The 17927-nt window shown below is 56.0% G+C and overlaps 1 protein-coding gene across 1 annotated transcript; it reads left to right on the plus strand.

Moving 5' to 3' along the window:
• The first annotated feature begins 833 nt into the window (after window positions 1–833).
• VSTM1 (V-set and transmembrane domain containing 1) lies at window positions 834–14234 on the plus strand. The gene is made up of 9 exons (XM_070062925.2): window positions 834–1064; window positions 3702–4100; window positions 5696–5971; window positions 7035–7076; window positions 11337–11429; window positions 11528–11555; window positions 11669–11706; window positions 11802–11833; window positions 13657–14234. Exons 1-9 carry the CDS (start codon window positions 1031–1033, stop codon window positions 13759–13761), a joined length of 1047 nt encoding a protein of 348 aa, XP_069919026.2. The 5' UTR covers window positions 834–1030; the 3' UTR covers window positions 13762–14234.
• Window positions 14235–17927: the final 3693 nt, after the last annotated feature.

The raw sequence follows: 17927 nt of genomic DNA on the forward strand, positions 1-17927 counted from the left end.
CTCATCTCCTTTTTTCCCCAAATATCTGCTCTCTTGGGGATGACCCTCAACAGGCAAGATAAGAAGCAATTCCATTTAGGTAAAACACTCAAGATGAGAAAGTTATGGACAAGTGGAACAGGCCAGTGGCTGCCAGGGAGTAGGGAGCACTAGCTCTGCTCCCCAGGTCTCCGAGGGTCTGCAGCTGACAAGATGTCACAGGACTACACCCACAGAGGTCTGGGAGGCAAGGAGAAGCAAAGCAAACAGACTGATGCGACCCAAAGAAGCGTGCACGCTAGGCAACCACTGCGCCAACGCCGTCGCTAACGTGCTATCGTTGCATTCCCTTGTGGGAGCTGTCTGACAGACAGGCGAGCACCGTACAGTGCCTGCTCACCAGGACATACACAGCTTTTGCCTTGGCAGATACAATCAACCGAGGATGAAACATGTTCAGAAAAAAATCTGCATCCGTTCTGAGCACATACAGACTTTGGTTGTGATCTGAACGAGGCAAACACACAACATCATTTGCATAGCATTCGTGTTGCACTGGCACTGTAAGTAATCTGGAGGCACCCTGGAGTGCCTGGGCTGTGTGCTGATATCACACCGTTTTACACGAGGCGCGTGAGCATCAGCAGGTCTGGGTACCTGGCATAGTCCTGGGACCCATTCTCCCAGGGTACTGGGGACAGCTGTATTTGTATGTGTGTGTGTGAAGCTAAAATTATTCTAAAATAAAAGTTGTTTTAAAAAGGGTTAGGGTTAGGGTTAGGCAGGAAGACAGACTCAGGGCGGGCAGAGCTGCGCTCAGGACTTATGGGGAAGCTGTGGTCACCGATGTCTTCATGTTTCCTGAGTGAGTGGGGAGAAGGAAGCTGCAGCAGGTGGTGCAGAGAGACCAAGCGCCTGCACAGAGCACCTGCCTGCACGTCCCTGGGCACGGAGGGGCGGGAGAGAGCTGGGCTGGCCGGGGCACCGGGTCCCACTGTGCCTCTGGGCTGTGAAGCTGAGGACGGGATCTTGGCTCAGGCAGAAGCAGCCCATGACCAGGGAAGCCCTGTGCCTGCTTTGCCTCGGTGAGTTTCCGGGATGGGCACACACGGGTTTGGACTGGTGAGAAAACTCATGGGTGGGGGTGGGAGTGGAGCAGGGCCCACGGCAGGTGCAGTGATGCCAACTCCCAGGCACAATCCCCCTGGCATGGCCGTGTTGGAGTCTGTGGGCAGCGTGCTCACCTGTGTTGGTTCTGGGTGAGGAGCCCAGGGCAGAGGTGGGGACATCTTGTGTTTCCCCACGGGAGGGGCGTGGAGCTGCAGCAGGCTCTCCGAGACCCCAGCTTGCAAACACCATGGAGTCACTGTGGGATTCCGTGGGACACCAGCATCTGCAGGGTGTGGTTGCACCCTCCCTGGGAGCCGGGATGAACAGGGACACTGGCGGCTCTGGGTTTCAAGCCAACGGCTCCCGTCCCTGACCCCCAGTTCCTCTGCTTTGCAGTGGGCACCGATTCGCCGCGTCTGCCCCAGTGCCTTCCTCCTTTTCTGGTTATAGCCTTCCCTTTGGGGTGGGGCTCCCCCCTACACCCATCCCCCCAGCAAAAGATGACATCACCCACCCCGTACTCAACTTCCCGTGGCTGCCATGCCAAGTGTCACCGACCCGGTGGCTCCAAACAACCGAAAGACATTCTCTCACCATTGGGAGACCAGAGCCTGAAATCCAGGTGTCAGCCACGTCGATTCTTTCTGAGGGCCCTGCGGGAGGCCCTGTCCCACGCCTCCCCCAGCCGCGAGGGGCTCCGGGCTTCTCGGCACCCTCTGACTTGGGGGTGCGTTGCTCCAATCTCTGCCTCCCCCTCTTTGTGGCTGTCTCCTCTGTCTCCCCTCCCCCACTCCCTCTTTGTAAGGACCGGTCACATCCGACTAGAGGTCCAGCCTATGCAGCGTGAACTCAGTGTAGCTCAACGCATCTGCAACAAATTGTGCTCTTTCCAAATCAGGTCCTGTCCGCAGTGCCGGGAGTTGTGGTTGGAAGGGGTCTTTCCTGGTAGACACAAACCAGTCCTAACGCCCTAGCATTGTGCCGGAGCTAGTCCAAGGCCATCGGGAAGTTCCTCTGACTGGCCCCGAGGCCCGGCTTTTTGGCTCTGGGAACGGGGCTTCCAAAGACGCAAGATTGCGGCTGCCACAGCCCTGCTTCCGGGTTCTTGGTCCCACCCAGCCGGTGTTCAGCAAGCACAAGGCATGGAAGCTAAGAGCAGAGCACCTCTCACCTCCTGGGGTGAGGACCACCCGGCACTGCCTGAGGCTGGGCTCAGTGTGGGCTGCGTCTTACTCCAGGAGATATTCAATCTGTGATTAGATGGCGCTGGCGCAGTGGGGCGCTGTGGTGTAGCAGGTAAAGCCGCTGCCTGCAGTGCTGGCATCCATAAAGGTGCCTGTTTGAGTCCCAGCTGCTCCACTTCCCACCCAGCTCTCTGCTGTGGCCTGGGAAGGCAGTGGAACATGGCCCAAGTCCTTGGGCCCCTGCACCCGCGTGGGAGACCTGGAAGAAGCTCCTGGCTCCTGGCTTCCGATGGGCCCAACTCTGGCCATTGCAGCCATTTGGGGAGTGAACCATGGGTGGAAGAACTCTCTCTCTGTCTCTGCCTCTGCCTCTGCCTCTCTGTAACCCTGCCTTCCAGATAAATAAATCTTAAAAAAAAAAAAAAAAGCAACTTAAAAAAAAATAAATCTGTGATTAGAGAAGGTAAAAGCACCAAAGGTAAATAAATTCCTTGACAGCGACTGAGGCAAAATTCACACGAGAGAAAGTCAGTTGGTAGCACAGAGTGTATTTGCAACATTGTGCAGCCAATGCCTCCATCTAGCTCCAGAGACTTTTTTTTAAAGATTTATTTATTTATGTGAGAGGCAGAGTTACAGGTAGAGAGAGAGAGAGAGAGAGAGAGAGAGAGAAAGGTCTCTGTCTACTGGTTCACTCTCCATATGGACACAATAGCCAGAGCTGAGCCAATCTTCAGTGGAGGATGGCCCAAGTGCTTGGGTCCCTGCATTGCATGGGGGACCTGGATGAAGCTCCTGGCTCCTGGCTTAGGATCAGCCCAGCTTCAGCCATTGTGGCCACTTGGGAAATGAACCAGCAGATGGAAGACCTCTCTGTCTCTCTCTCTCTGCAACTCTGCCTTTCAAATAAAATAAATCTTTAAAACAAAAAAGATACTTTTAAAAAAGATAATTAAAAAAATTTTTTTGACAGGCAGAGTTAGACAGTGAGAGAGAGAGAGAGAGAGAAAGGTCTTCCTTCCGTTGGTTCACCCCCCAAATGGCTACTATGGCCGGCGCGCTGCGCCGATCCAAAGCCAGGAGCCAGGTGCTTCCTCCTGGTCTCCCATGCGGGTGCAGGGTCCAAGGACTTGGGCCATCCTCCACTGCCTTCCCGGGCCACAGCAGAGAGCTGGCCTGGAAGAGGGGCAACCGGGACAGAATCCGGCTCCCTGACCGGGACTAGAACCCGGGGTGCTGGTGCTGCAGGCAGAGGATTAGCCTAGTGAGCCATGGCGCCGGCCAAAAAAGATAATATTTAATAAAAGGTCATCTTTGTTTTTGCGGATTAACATGGGAAAATACCGGTAAGGGATGGGATGCCCCCCCGCCTGATTTCTCCTCGGGGATGCGCACACAGCTGCCCTCTCACTGAGGATTCTCTTGCAGGGCTGTGCCTGGGCTATGAAGAAGAGACGAGGAGGCCCAGTGAGTCTCCTCCCAGTGGCCGCCGTGTGTCCCCCGCACCCTCGCCTCCAGCCCCTCCCCCAGGGTCCTCTCCAGAGACGCTTCCCAAGCCCTCTCTGAGCGCTTGGCCCAGCTGGGTGGTTGAGCCTGGCGGCAACGTGACCCTGAGGTGCCGGGTTCCCTTCCAGAACGTCTCAGTCATGCTGGGCAGGTTGGGAGACCCCAGGTACAGGCAGGAGCGGAGATTGGCAGGGGCTGCAGCCGAATTCCCCCTCGGGGACCTGGAGCCCCAGGACGCCGGGAGCTACTCGTGTGCCTACAGGACTTCAGCCTCCCGTGAGTGGTCAGCGCACAGCGAGTATGTGCAGCTGGTGGTCACAGGTGAGGACGGCAGCCCCCCACGGGCCCCCCATGGGCAGAGCCCCCTTCCTGGAGTCGTACTCTCTGGGGCAAAGAAGGAATCCAAGAGACGTCAAGACCCAGTGCCTTGAGCGTGGGGACCCCGGGGAGGGAGCCACCCACAATAAGGCGAGTGTGGGAGAGGGTGTGAGGTTACGGGCCGGTGCTGTAACACAGTGGGTTAAAGCCACCATCTGCAGCACCAACATCTGATATGGGCACCGATTCAAGTCCTGGCTGCTCCACTTCTGATCCAGCTCCCTGCTAATGCTCCTGGGAAAGCAGTGGAGGATGGTCCAGGTGCTTGGGCCCCTGCACTCTCATGGGAGACCCAAAAGAAGCTCCTGGCTCCTGGCTTTGGCCTGGCCCAGTCTTGGATGCTGTGGCCATTTGGGGAGTGAACCAGTGGATGGACGATCTCTTCTCTGTCTCTCCTTCTAACTCTGTCTCTCGTATCAATACATCTTTAAAAACAAAATAACATTTAACTGGCATATGATAAGTGCGCAGGTTTATGGAGTGTAATAATCAAATCAGGGTGTTTGGCATTTGCATCTCCGTGAATATCCACCACCACTTCTTTGTGCTGGAGAGAAAAATCCAGTTCCTTTCTTCTAGTTTACAAAGCACGTGCTGAACTGTGGTGAGCCACAGTCACCCTCCGCGCTGGAGAACGGTAGAACACATTCCTCCGACTCAACGGTCCGGTACCCATTGCCCATCTCTCTGTTGCTGCCTCCTCTCCCTGCCTGGTGTCCAGGGACCGCTGACCACTGTTCTACCCTCTTCTTCCATGAGACCAAGGGAGCAAGAACGTGTGATGTTCACCACCTGAGGCTTCCAGAGGTGATGCCTTGGAAAGCAGTTTGTTCCTGGGGCCGGCACCGTGGCTCACTTGGTTAATCCTCCGCCTGCAGTGCTGGCATCCCATATGGGTGCCGGGTTCTAGTCCCAGCTGCGCCTCTTCCAGTCCGGCTCTCTGCTGTGGCCTGGGAGGGCAGTGGAGGATGGCCCAAGTGCTTGGGCCCCTGCACCTGCATGGGAGACCAGGAAGAGGCACCTGGCTCCTGGCTTCAGATTGGTGCAGCACCAGCCATGGTGGCCATTTGGGGAGTGAACCAACAGAAGGAAGACCTTTCTCTCTCTTTCTCTCTTACTGTCGACAGCTCTACCTGTCAAATAAATAAAAACAAAACAAAAAAGTTTGTTCCTCAGCTCCCAAGAGGCAGGCACACACAGCATGGCGTGTGAGGGCACTTGGAGGCCCTGGGGTGGGTCAGGGGGAGCAGGCTCAGGACCGGCCCAGGGGGTTGCCTGGTCCTCGGGCCTGGGGTGAGTGAGGCAGGGCCGGAGCAGAGCCCAGGGAAGGAGGCAGCGGACAGTCTGGGCTCTGGACAGCTCTGTTCAAAGGCTGGCCATTTAGGGGTTAGCTGACCTTGTGGGGGAGGGTCCCTCTGAGATCAGCAAGGTCCCGAGATGTCAAGGAATCAGACGCGGGCAGGCAGTGACACACGAGCAGGCAGGGATGGGGGAGACGGTCCCAGCCCTTCTAACCTCTGGTGCCTTGTCCTCTCCAGGCTCACTCCCGGCGCCTTCCCTCTCAGTGAGTGCAGACCCCGGGACCCCTGCCGCTTCCGGAACCCTCCAGTGTCTGGTTCCTTACAACGGGACGGAGTGCATCGCAGCCGCTCTGCTGAAAACCGGCGTCCTGGAACCCCTGCGCGTGGAGTGGGTGCAGAAACAGCGAGCGGCCTTTGTGCTCCCGGGCCCCGGGGAGTTCAGCTGTGTGTACTACCAGTGCCACGCGCCACACCTGGGCTCCTTCCTCGGCAGCCTGGCCATCCCGGCGACAGGTGAGGGCTGCGCCCCGGCCAGCTCCGGTCCCCACCTCCTGTGAGGATGGTCCCTCATGTCCCCAGGGATCAGCAGCCCCGCTGTGTCTGTCCAAACGTGCACGCAAAGCCAACTCCCAGGAAGAGTGACAGCGGGGAAGGTGAACAGCTGGAGGTGGGTGGTGCCAAGGTGGCAGGAAGCCAATCACGTGAGCCGTCACCCCAGTCTGACAGTGGGCGCATCAGCAGGGAGCCGGAGCTAGGAGCCCAGTCAAGGAACCGGATGCGGGCACTCGGCTGTGCGATGCTGGTGTCTTAACCTTACGGAGCCAAGTGCCTGCTCCCCATTCTACCTGCTTTTGGAAAAGGGGGTTGTTAGCTAACAAGAGGGTGTTAGTGCTGCATTTCAGACGACAGGACTTTTTTATGATTTATTTATTCAAGGCAGAGCTACAGAGAGAGAGAAAAAGGTCTTCCATCGCTGGTTCATTCCCGAAATGGCCGCGACAGCCAGGGCTGGGCCAGGCCAAAGCCAGGAGCCAGGAGCTCCATCCGGGTCTCCCAAGCACCTGGACCCACCCCCATCCGCTGCCTTCCCAGGTGCAACAGCAGGAAGCTGGGTTGTAAGTGGAGCAGCTGGGACTCGAACCCATGCTCCGATATGGGATGCCAGCGTTGCAGGGGGTGGTGGCCTAGCCGGCTTTGCCACAACACCAGCCCTTGGATTGAAGTTTAGACTCATTCTGAGATATATTTTTGAGGGAGAACTTAGGGACATAGGGGATGGACCGGGTTCACGGTGAAGGGAGTGACAAACACTCTTCTTGCTCCTGGCAATTTGCTCCCGGTGTCGGTGTCGGAGACAGGGAAGCTGGACAAGGCCCAGGTGGAGGCAGTGGGGTCGGCTGCATCACTCCTTGGTGATTATCATTAAGAGTATGAGGTCCAAGGCATTTCAGAGACAGCCATCGCATGCCCCGTCCCAGGCCCCGTCCAGGGAATGCAAACGGCTTTCTAGGAGGGCTGAGTGCTCCTGCTCTGTGGTTCTCACGTCAGATGACTCTTCTCGCTTCCTGTTTTGCAGAGGATCATGGTGGTGGACTTGAAGCTCCCCGTGCAGGAACAGGTAAGTGTCGCTCCCCCTCTTCGTGGAGGAACGACACAGGACCCTGCGCTGTTCTTTCGTCTGCTCGGCCCTCCCCGGGTTTGCTGCTGGTTCTTCCCGGGTTGGCTACTGTCCCTTCCACCTCCGTGGAAGGGCGGTTCCCCCTGGCCACTTTCCCCACTTCCGCAGGGGAGCGGCACACCGCCGGCCGGCTCTCTCGGAGGCTGCACAGGTGTTCCTTCAGCTAGATGTTCCCCTTAGATGTTCCTGGTGCATGTTGTCTCTCTCCTCCTTTATAGTCCTCTTCCACCAATCCCAACTCTGCTACCCACACGCCGAGTACGCTGCTCTCCTCCAATCAGGAGTAGGTCCTACAGTTTATTGGTTGAACTGGAGGCAGCTGTGTAGAAGCTGTTTCCCTTCTCAGCGCCATATTGTGGGAGAGCAGATGCATAGAATAAGTCTTAATTCCAGTAACTTAGTCTAGTCCGAGTTGCTCCCAGTTGCTCCCCACAGGTAAGGCCCCTGGAGAGGAGACGTGATACCTGGGTCGGGATTCTCTCCATCTCCGGTGCACCAGAAGTATCTTTTTTTTTTTTTTTTTAAGATTTTAAAAATTTATTTGAAGGGCAGAGTTACAGAGAGAGAGGGAGAGATAGACACAGAGAGAGGTCTTCCATCTGCTGGTTCACTCCCCAAATGGCTGCACTGGCCAGAGCTGGGCCGATCTGAAGCCAGGAGCTTCATCCTGGTCTCCCACGTGGGCGCAGGGGTCCAAGCACTTGGACCATCTTCTACTGCTTTCCCAGGTGCATCAGCAGGGAGCGGGATTGGAAGTGGAACAGCCGGGACTCGAACCTGCGCCCATATGTTGGGTCTGCAGACTGTACCTGAGGGCCTCGAAGGATGCCCCAGGAAAGGGGCCTGTGTCCATCAGCTGTGCAGAAGCTGAGGGCCCTGGCCAGGCCTCCTCCCCACAGCCTCTGATTTCTGTTCTCCCCGGGGCCAGGCTGCACCGCCTTGCTCAGCCCCAGCCCCCCATCAGAGATGTTGTGCCACTTATGTTGACAGCTGGTAAACCGTGGAGCAAGCAGTGAGCAGGGTGTGGACATCTGAGGGTGAAGCCAGCTCAGCTGGTCACGCGGCCGTGGGAAAAAGCAGCAAGAACTTGACTTCTCACTTCCAGGTCGTGGCTGGGCGGGAGAGACTGAAAGCCACAGTCAAACTCCTCCTTTGAACTGAGGGAATTTTCCTTGTGATTTCTATGTTTTCTAAAGATTTATTTATTTGAAAGGCAGAGTTACAAACAGGCAAAGGCAGAGAGAGAAGAGAGAAAGAGAGAAGAGAGAAAGAGAGAAAGAGAGAGAGAGAGAGAGAGAGAAAGAAAGAAGAGAGAAAGAAAGAAGAGAGAAGAGAGAGAGAGAGAGTCTGTTTTCTATCCTCTGGTTCACTCCCCAGATGCCTGCCACAGCCAGCGCTGAGCCAGGATCTCCCTCGTGGATCAATGCAGGCACGTCTCCTGTCACTGCTGTCTCCAGGGTGTGCCTTAGGAAGCAGCAGGAATTGGGGCGGAGCTGGAATCCCAGTCAGGGGTGTGGGCATCCAAGGGCGGCTTAGCCCACTGCCCCAGGACACCTGCTCCTGCCCTGCTGGACCTACCCAGGGCCAGTCTTCTGAATTAATGATTCTGGTTTCTAAGAATGTCCATTTTATTGCTTTTTTGCCTCTGATGAATATTTTTCACTTTCCAAGAAAAAAAAAAAGCCTCTTGTGTGTAGTCAGCTTGCGTCCTCTTTCTAGAGTTCTGAAATTCGGGGTCCAGACGCAGAAGAGGGTTGGCTTCCACAGCCCCAGGGGATGCTTCTTACCCTTCTTCATTCTGCAAACAGGTTTCTCCCCACCTGCTAGGCTACCTGGTCCACCGTCCACAGGAGGGCTGTGGCCCCAGTCCCCTGCTCAGAAGTCCCCCACCAGGGTCTCCTCCCTCGTGCAGCCCTGTGTTTTGTTTTCTGCCCCACAGAGTCAAAAACAGCAGTGACCAATGTCTCACGACCACCGCCAACCCCATGGTTTCCTGTTTCCTTCTGGTCATCAATGACACGTATTTTTTTTTCCCTCCAGAAATGTCTAACTTTGTTGTCAGCTCATCATGATGCCATGGGAAGGAAATCCGGGAATCTGGGTTGTTCTCAGCCCGAGGGGCTAATGTATGCAGACCCAGCAGCTAATTCTTCTGCTGGCCGGGGGTCAGGGAACCTGGAGAAATAAGTGGAGGGGCTCGTGTGCCGCTGTGAGGGCAGAAGGGAGGGAACGCTCGCTGGAGAGGCTGCTCTTGCATTCCCCGATTCAGGCTCATCACGGCAGCACTGTGGGGAACCGGTACTGCTTTATCTCACCACGGCACGGCCCCCTGGAACACTCCAGAATACCGCTCCCCTCCGATTTCCATGCCCGGTGCCCAGCACTGGCTGTCCTGACTTTGAAGTGGGCTGGGGCAGCCTAAAAGGTTGCCAGACCCGGATTCCAAACCCACACTGTGCCCGCAGGGCTTCCAGCTCACCCCTCTGTTTCAGCGCCCTTGGGTGCTCCCGAGCTTTCAGAGGGGGTGGCCCGTCCATCAGCGGGCCAGCAGGTGCAGCCCGGTCCCCGGGGCCAGACTCTGAAGGGGAGTTCCCCAGGCCGGGCACTGCTCCACCCTTGGTGCACACCGAGCAGCCACCTGTACTCTGTTCCCTGTCTGTGTATACTGAGCCATTCAGCTCCCTGTCTATGTATACTGACCACTCTCCTCTCTGTATACTGATCACTCTCCTCTCTCTGTATACTGACCACTCTCTTCCTCTCTCTGTATACTGACCACTGTCCTTTCTGTATACTGACCACTGTCCTCCTCTCTGTATACTGACCACTCTTCTCTGTATATACTGACCACACTCCTCTCTCTGTGTATACTAACCACTGTCCTCCTCTCTGTATACTGACCACTGTCCTCCTCTCTGTATACTGACCAATGTCCTCCTCTCTGTATACTGACCACTCTCTTCCTCTGTATACTGACCACTGTCCTCCTTTCTGTATACTGACCATTGTCCTCCTCTCTGTATACTGACCACTCTTCTCTCTATATATATACTGACCACTCTCCTCTCTCTGTGTATACTGAACACTCTCCTCTCTCTGTATACTGACCACTCTCCTCTCTGTATACTGACCACTCTTCTCTCTCTGTATACTGACCACTGTCCTCCTCTCTGTATACTGACCAATGTCCTCCTCTCTGTATACTGACTACTCTCTTCCTCTCTCTGTATACTGACCACTGTCCTCCTTTCTGTATACTGACCACTCTTCTCTCTATATATATACTGACCACTCTCCTCTCTCTGTGTATACTGAACACTCTCCTCTCTCTGTATACTGACCACTCTCCTCTCTGTATACTGACCACTCTTCTCTCTCTGTATAATGACCACTGTCCTCCTCTCTGTATACTGACCACTCTTCTCTCTCTGTATATACTGACCACTCTCCTCTCTCTGTGTATACTGAACACTCTCCTCTCTCTGTGTATACTAACCACTGTCCTCCTCTCTGTATACTGACCACTGTCCTCCTCTCTGTATACTGACCACTCTTCTCTCTCTGTATATACTGACCACTCTCCTCTCTCTGTGTATACTGAACACTCTCCTCTCTCTGTGTATACTAACCACTGTCCTCCTCTCTGTATACTGACCACTGTCCTCCTCTCTGTATACTGATCACTCTTCTCTCTCTGTATATACTGACCACTCTTATCTCTGTATATACTGACCATTCTCTCTCTGTATACTGACCACTCTCCTCTCTCTGTGTATACTAACCACTGTCCTCTCTGTATATACTGATCACCCTCCTCTTCTCTGTATATACTGACCACTCTTCTCTCTCTCTGTTTATACCGAGCACTCTCTTCTCTGTACACTGACCACCCTCCTCCTCTCTCTGTACACTGACCACCCTCCTCCTCTCTCTGTTTATACTGACCACTCTCTTCTCTGTACACTGACCACCCTCCTCCTCTCTCTGTACACTGACCACCCTCTTCTCTGTACACTGACCACTCTCCTCCTCTCTCTGCATACTGACCCCTCTCCTCTCTCTGTGTCACCACCCTCACTTCACACTGTTGCTCTGATGTGGCAGATACATCATGCATACATGGGGGCTCATACACACACGGTTCTGCTGAGCCCTCCCTGCGGTGTCAGGAGCCAGAGCGCCTCTCTGCCCCACCCCCAGGCCCCAGCGTCATCTTCATCACCGCCTTCAGCTGCCTCTGCATATTGTTCCTCTTCCTCGCAGTCTGCCTCATCTACAGGCGCACGCAGCGCGGTGAGTTCAGAGGAAGGGCTTGGGGGTGCTGGCCAGGGGAGCGATCTGGGGCGGCTTTTCTCAGCAGGTAACGGTACCCCTCCCCCCGCCTTCCGCAGGTTCCCCACATGAGGACTCTAGCAAGAGGTGGGTGGATGCCCCTCCCAACCCACCCCATTGTTCTGAGGCCCCGTCTTTCCCTTGTGATTGGCAGGCCCAGCCCCACTGCCCACCTGTATTTCTTTCTCTCCCTCTCTCAGAACCAGTGGCTCCAGTTTTTCCAAGCAGGAGGACTCAGGTATGTAATAAGGAAAGACCAGAGAACCATGAACTAGACTCGGTCTGATCCCCGCAACCTCAGAACGGACCTGGCCCCCTCTCATTCCCTTGCAGATTTCTCCGAGCCCGAGAGGAAGTCCACCTCGGTGAGTTTCCCACCTAGACATTCCCACGAAGGTCGCCCCCAGAGTAAAGCAGGACTCTCCCCGATGTCCCGGCAAGCCTACTGGTCTCTCTCCAAGGGAAACAAGATCCCTAGGCCAGAGAGACCACCGCACTCCCATGGAGTCAGCCTAGGTGTCCGCCAGCAGACGAACGGGTAACGACAAGGTGGGGTTCACACACACGTGGATACTAGGCAGTTGTAAGATGACTCCTCCATTGTCAGCAACACGGATGGGAATGAGACGAGCCAAGCACAGACAGACAGACGGACACCACGCCGTCTCCCTCCTGGCCAGAACCTAACAACGCCGACCACCGCCGACCACTTCCAAGTTAAGAGAATGATGGTGTTTTCGAGAGACTGGGGCGGGAAGGGGGAGGAAGAGGAGGGAGATTGGTCGATGGGTCCGGAATCACAGTTATGCAGGCGGAGAGCATTCACAGTAGGATGCTGCAGATCTAAGTGTCTGACTCCTGGCTTAGCCCTTGCTCGGGCTTTACCTACGCCCCCACATCACACAGCTGACAGGAGTCTGGTTAATCCCAGAGCGGCGGGGCCCCGGCTCTACCGTCTCCTCCCAGTCCCTGGGTGGCCTTAGACAAACCACAAATTCACCCTCTGCCTGCGACGCCAGCATCCCATCCGGGCGCTGGTTCAGAGCCAAACTCCCCACAGAAAAGGCTGCGCAAACCCGGTGACGCTACGACCGCCGAGGTTCGTCAGAGTCCCTGGCAAATTCCACCTGTCAGATGGTGTGGTCAGCGAACAAGTGGATGATCTGGTTTATTTGTCCCCTTGCCTTTCCTATTAAAAAACAAAAACAAAACCCTGTAGCTATTCAACATCAGGACTCGGTGTATCCGGAGGTGAGTTTGCGCTTCAGAAGCCATCACCAGTCTCAGTCCCGGGAGCGTATCTATCACCTCCAGGGGCTGCCCCCGCCCTGTTCTCTAGGGATTCCCTCCTGCCTTGCGCAGTAAGAGCCGTCAGCACAAGGTCTATCACCTTAGCAAGTTACCGGGTGTACAGCATGGGCTCCACGCTGCACAATAGATCCGTACTTCATTAATATCACTGAACTGGAACTCGGTACCCTTCAACCAACATCTCCCCACTGGGGCTGGCGCAGCGGCGCGGTGGGCTAAGCTGCTGCCTGCGACGCCAGCATCCCGTGGCAAAGCACCAACTTCAGTCCCGGCTGCGCTCTGTTGCCCATCTGGCCTCCCTGCTGACTCACCAGATGATGGCCCAAGTGCTTGGGCCCCCGCCACCCATGTAGGGGACCCAGACGGAGCTCCTGGCTCCTGGCTTTGACCTGGCCCAGCCCTGATAGTTGCAGACACGTGGGAGTGAGCCGGTGGATGGAAGACCTGTTTCTGTCTCTGTCACTCTGCTTTTGAAATAGTTCAACAAAAACAAAAACAAAAACACAAAAAACAAAACTTCTCTCCCCACCCAGTTCCCAGCAACTACTCCAGTACTCTCTGGTCTATTTTTAAGGTTCAGTTTGCGGCATTGATGAATACACTGTGCATCGTTAAGATTATAATAGCACAACGTGACATAACCAGCAGCTACGGGGCGGTAGCTCTTATTCTCAGAACCGCACCCTTGCACGAGTGTTATCACCGACGAGGAGGTCAGCCGGGCGTCCAGAATTTTCCGTGGCTACAGGATTGCTCTCTGTCCACACCACATGTGGCCGCCACGCGCTTCACATGCACCTGGGGCGGTGGAATTTCACGCTTAATTTTAATTCAAGTAAACTGAAGCAGCCAACTGTGTCTGGCTCTTTTCCTCCAGGGAGTGACCTGTGCTGAACTAAACCCTACTGCACCTGAGGACACGGCTTCTGTGCCCACTGAGGAGCCCCCAGGCGCCTCTGAGCATGCGGCAGTGACCGTGTAGAGGAAGGACAGTGGGACCGTGGCAGCAGGACGAGCCGAGCCGGAAACGTGGGAACCTGGAGGATTCTACGCCCACATCCTCAGCCCCAGCAGTCAAACTGCATTTCCCATTTCAAAAAACCAATGTGGTGACAGATTATGCACGCCCAGGAACCCCATCCCATTACATTCACCCTGTTTTCCTCTAGAAAATCCAAGGGAAAAAAAAAACCACTCTGCACCCAATAACCAGTGAGCACCTCCAGGAAGGAAAATGGCCAGGGTCTGGCGCTGTGGCGCAGCCGGTTAAGCCACTGCCTGCGATGCTGGCATCCCATATGGGCACTGGTTCAAGTCCCAGCTGCTCCACTTCAATCCAGCTCCCTGCTAATGAGCCTGGGAAAGCAGTAGAAGATGGGCCAAGTCCTTGGGCCCCTGCACCCCTGCCTCTCCCTCTCTCTCTCAACTCTGCCTTTCAAATAAATAAATCTTTAAAACAACAACATAGGCTGAGAAGAAGCATCTGTGAAGAGGGAGGGTGCTTGTATCCCAAGAAGGAGCCCCGGCTGCACCACGTATATTGAGTCTGCCTCCAGAGAGAGCTGTGTGCTTAGCGTGGCTGCGGCATCCCATACACGCGCGGGACACAAGCCACGAAAGCAGACGTCCAACTGTGGACAAAACAAACCAAGACCCGTGCACCAGTCCACACGGCTAAATGTGCCCCACTCATGATTATTCCCAGCTAGGTGGGGGTAGCGGCTCTGGCTCCAGGTCAAGGCCAGCCTCTCGTGTAGCATGAACAGGAGGGTTTTCTCAGTGCCACCACACTTCCTCTCCCTGTATGTCCTGGGGGATGGTGATGGGGGCTGAGGGTCCCATGGAGGGAGGTCCAGGGGCTCACTGGAGAATTAGAGTTGAGAACATGGGAGGCATGTTATCCTGATGAAAATGACACATAAAATTGTGCTTGCTAGGACCAGAGCTGTGGGGCAGCAGGTTAAGCCACTGCCTGCAGTGCCAGCATCCCACGTGGGCGCTGGTTCCAGTCCTGGCTGCTCCACTTTCAATCCAGCTCCCTGCTCATGTGCCTGGGAAAGCAGCAGAGGTTGGGCCGTGTGCTTAGGCCCCTGTCACCCATGGGGAGATCAGGATGGAGCTCCAGGCTCCTGGCTTTGGCCTGGCCCAGCCCCAGCCTTTCCAGCCATTTGGCAAGTGAGCCAGCAGGTGGAAGAGCTCTCCCTGTGTTTCTCCAGCTTCCAAATCCCACCATCCCTTCACTGCCCCCAGCTTCCTCCTCCTCTGTGAGCCAAATGGGCAGTAAAGAGAATAGAGAGAAGGAGAAGTGGGGGGGGGGTTTCCATCCACTGGTTCACTCTCCAGATGGCTGCAAATGGCTGGAGCTGTGCTGATCTGAAGTCAGGAGCCAGGAGCCTCTTCCAGGTCTCCCACGTGGGTGCAGGGGCCCCAGCACTTGGACCATCTTCTACTGCTTTCCCAGGTCACAGCAGAGAGCTGGGTTGGAAGTGGAGCAGCTGGGACTTGAACCAGTGCCCATAAGGGATGCTGGCACTGCAGGTGGCAGCTTTTACCCATGATGCCACAGGTTCACTAACACGCTTGTGGCTTTCAACTGTGCCATATTCAAGCTCTGTAGAAGTCTGACCCGGCCGTGGTACAGTGGACGCCGCCTCCCCTGGCTCCTTCAGCCCTGGTGGTTTTCGTGGGACAGGCCCGGGAGGAGGAGGCGCCTTCGGTTTTCCGAGCCGGGTGCTAGGCCAGGGAGGGAGAACGTGGGGACATTCCTGTGTCTCCATAACTCTGCACCTCTCCTCGCCAGGCAGAGACAGGTGTCCCCCCAGAGCTGCTGGAGGTGGCCCGCCCACTGCCCCAGATTTCCCATGTCCCAGGAGATGGGACTGTCAGCCATCCAAATAGAGCGAGGGATTTCCCAGGACACGGGGCAAATCCGGAACAAGCCAGGCGTGGGACAGATGCACGGGAGATGAGTCCATGGAGGCAGAAAACAGCTGAGCCCGCCTCATTCCGCACGCACGCCCTTGGCTGACCTCCGAGGTGCGACCTTGACGGCCATCGTGGGTCATAAAGACTTCAGCAGGTTTTTTCAGGGTTCAGTCTCACGCAAGGAAAGATGAAATTGTGTCAGCTCCGCCGTGCAGATACTTGGGCTGGCCGCCCGCAGCATGCTCAGCTCCTCTCTGTCTCCCCTCCGGGACCACCTCCTCTCACTGGTCCACCTGGATCACCCCAGGACACCTGCCTCGGTCCCCCGGGGTCCGCCGGGTACATTTCCAGCGTCCGCCTGCAGCCTCACCGCCTGCCTGCAGGTGGCGCTCCTGCAGAGGACATGAGGCCTTGCAGCTTCACACCGCACATTTTCTCTGAGTCGTCGGAGCTGCAACTCAGGGTCCTGAGCTCTTCAGGTGACACCCTGCGCCCCCTGCCCGCTGGGCCCTGCCCCTCCCCTGTCACGCCCGTGTGGAGACCAGAGAGATCTGACCTCACACCAACGCCTCTCGTAGAGCAGCATGCAAAACCCAGACCAAATCAAAACCCCATCATGGCTCCAGGTGGCCAGGGAGCAGGGGAGAGGGGAAGCCAGGTTTCTGGCACGTTCTCTTGAAGCCAGCACTGCTTGGGAAGGTGGCCCAGTTGACGTCTTCAATCTCCGGACCTGCGTGAAGACGGAGGTGCAGTGAGCCCACCCCAGCGTCTGCCACACTTGTGGGGAGGAAACCTTAGAAACGCCCATCAGGAGGAGGTCCCGGAGAAGAACGGGAGCAAACCAAGCCTCACAGACCCAGGACATGGCCCGCGACCACTCTTTCCGAGGTGCCACAGCCGCGGGGGCCTCCGGTGACGTCTGTTCCTCCATCAATGGCCGCGTCCCGCACACGGCTCCTGTGCAATCAGATCATACTCACATAGCAGCTGACTGCGTGAGGATTTCAGCTCTTCTTTGTTAAGATTTCTTTATTTATTTGTCAGAGAGAGAGAGAGAGAGAGAATCTTCCATCTGCTGGTTCACTTCAACAGCTGGGGCTTGGCCAGGCTGAAGCCAGGAGCTTCTTCCAGATCTTCCACATAAGGGCAGGGGCCCAAGCACTTGGGCCATCACCTGCTGTTCTCCCAGGTGCATTAGCAAGGAGTTGGATCAGAAGTGGTGCAGTCGGGACTCGAACCAGCACTCCGATATGGGATGCCGGCATCACAGGCAGCAGCTTAACCCACTGTGCCACAACACTGACCCCAATCAACATCACTTAATTCCATTTTTCTATGAACTTTGTAAGTAGCCTGGAGCACAACGCATGAGGATAGATCAGGGTAGCTTCCCGTCCATCACCTCCAATGCTTATCACTTCTCTGTGCCAGGAGCATTCAAAATCCCCCCTTGTTTCTGAGGGAGCGAGGACAAAGCTCTTTGCCCACCTGACTGGAAGAAGATCCCACCCCCAGAGGGGCTTCCTAGCCCCCTGCATCCTTTCTCAACCCAGCTCAGCCCTGGGCAGCACCCTCCCCCGGGACCCTGGGCTGCTGTACGCTCTGTAAACCCAGCCTGGAGGAGAATGCGGGCTCTCGACCACGGTCTGCCTCCCCGAGCGGGCTCCCTTGAATCAACCCGTTTCGGCTGTGAGGTCCCAGCCTGCCCCCTCTTTGTCTGCCCTCCCTCCCCTGCAGTATCTGCTCCGACACATCCCACACACGATTTACAGATCCAAGTCGGCACGCCGAGCTCCCGGCACCAGAACTCCTCCCTTCCCTCCAACCGCAGCGTTGCACCCACCAGCTGCCCTCCCACACGCGCACCCCCTCTCCCAGCCTCGGGTAACCACTGCCCCACTCTGCACTTGCACGGGTCACCTCTTCGGTGTTCACCTCTGTGGTGTGGGTGTCTCTGTGTCTGCCTGCTTCTGTTTAACACTCGTCCTGCAGGCTCAGCCGGGTGCTGCCACTGCAGGATTCTTACCTTGTTGATGGCTGTGTAATATTCTGCTGTGTGCCACGTTCTCTCTGCCCACCTGCCCATTGACTCCATGTCCCGGCTGTCATGATCCGTGCTTCCACAAGGATGGGGGTGCCAATGTCTCCTGGATGGGCCGATTTCTTTTCCTTGGGATGGGTACCCAGGACTGGGATTGCTGGATCAGATCAGACCAAAACACC

Source organism: Oryctolagus cuniculus, chromosome 18 (genome assembly GCF_051225735.1).
Source record: "Oryctolagus cuniculus isolate XC-2025 breed Fujian yellow rabbit chromosome 18, ASM5122573v1, whole genome shotgun sequence".
In the NCBI taxonomy this organism is placed as follows: domain Eukaryota; kingdom Metazoa; phylum Chordata; class Mammalia; order Lagomorpha; family Leporidae; genus Oryctolagus; species Oryctolagus cuniculus.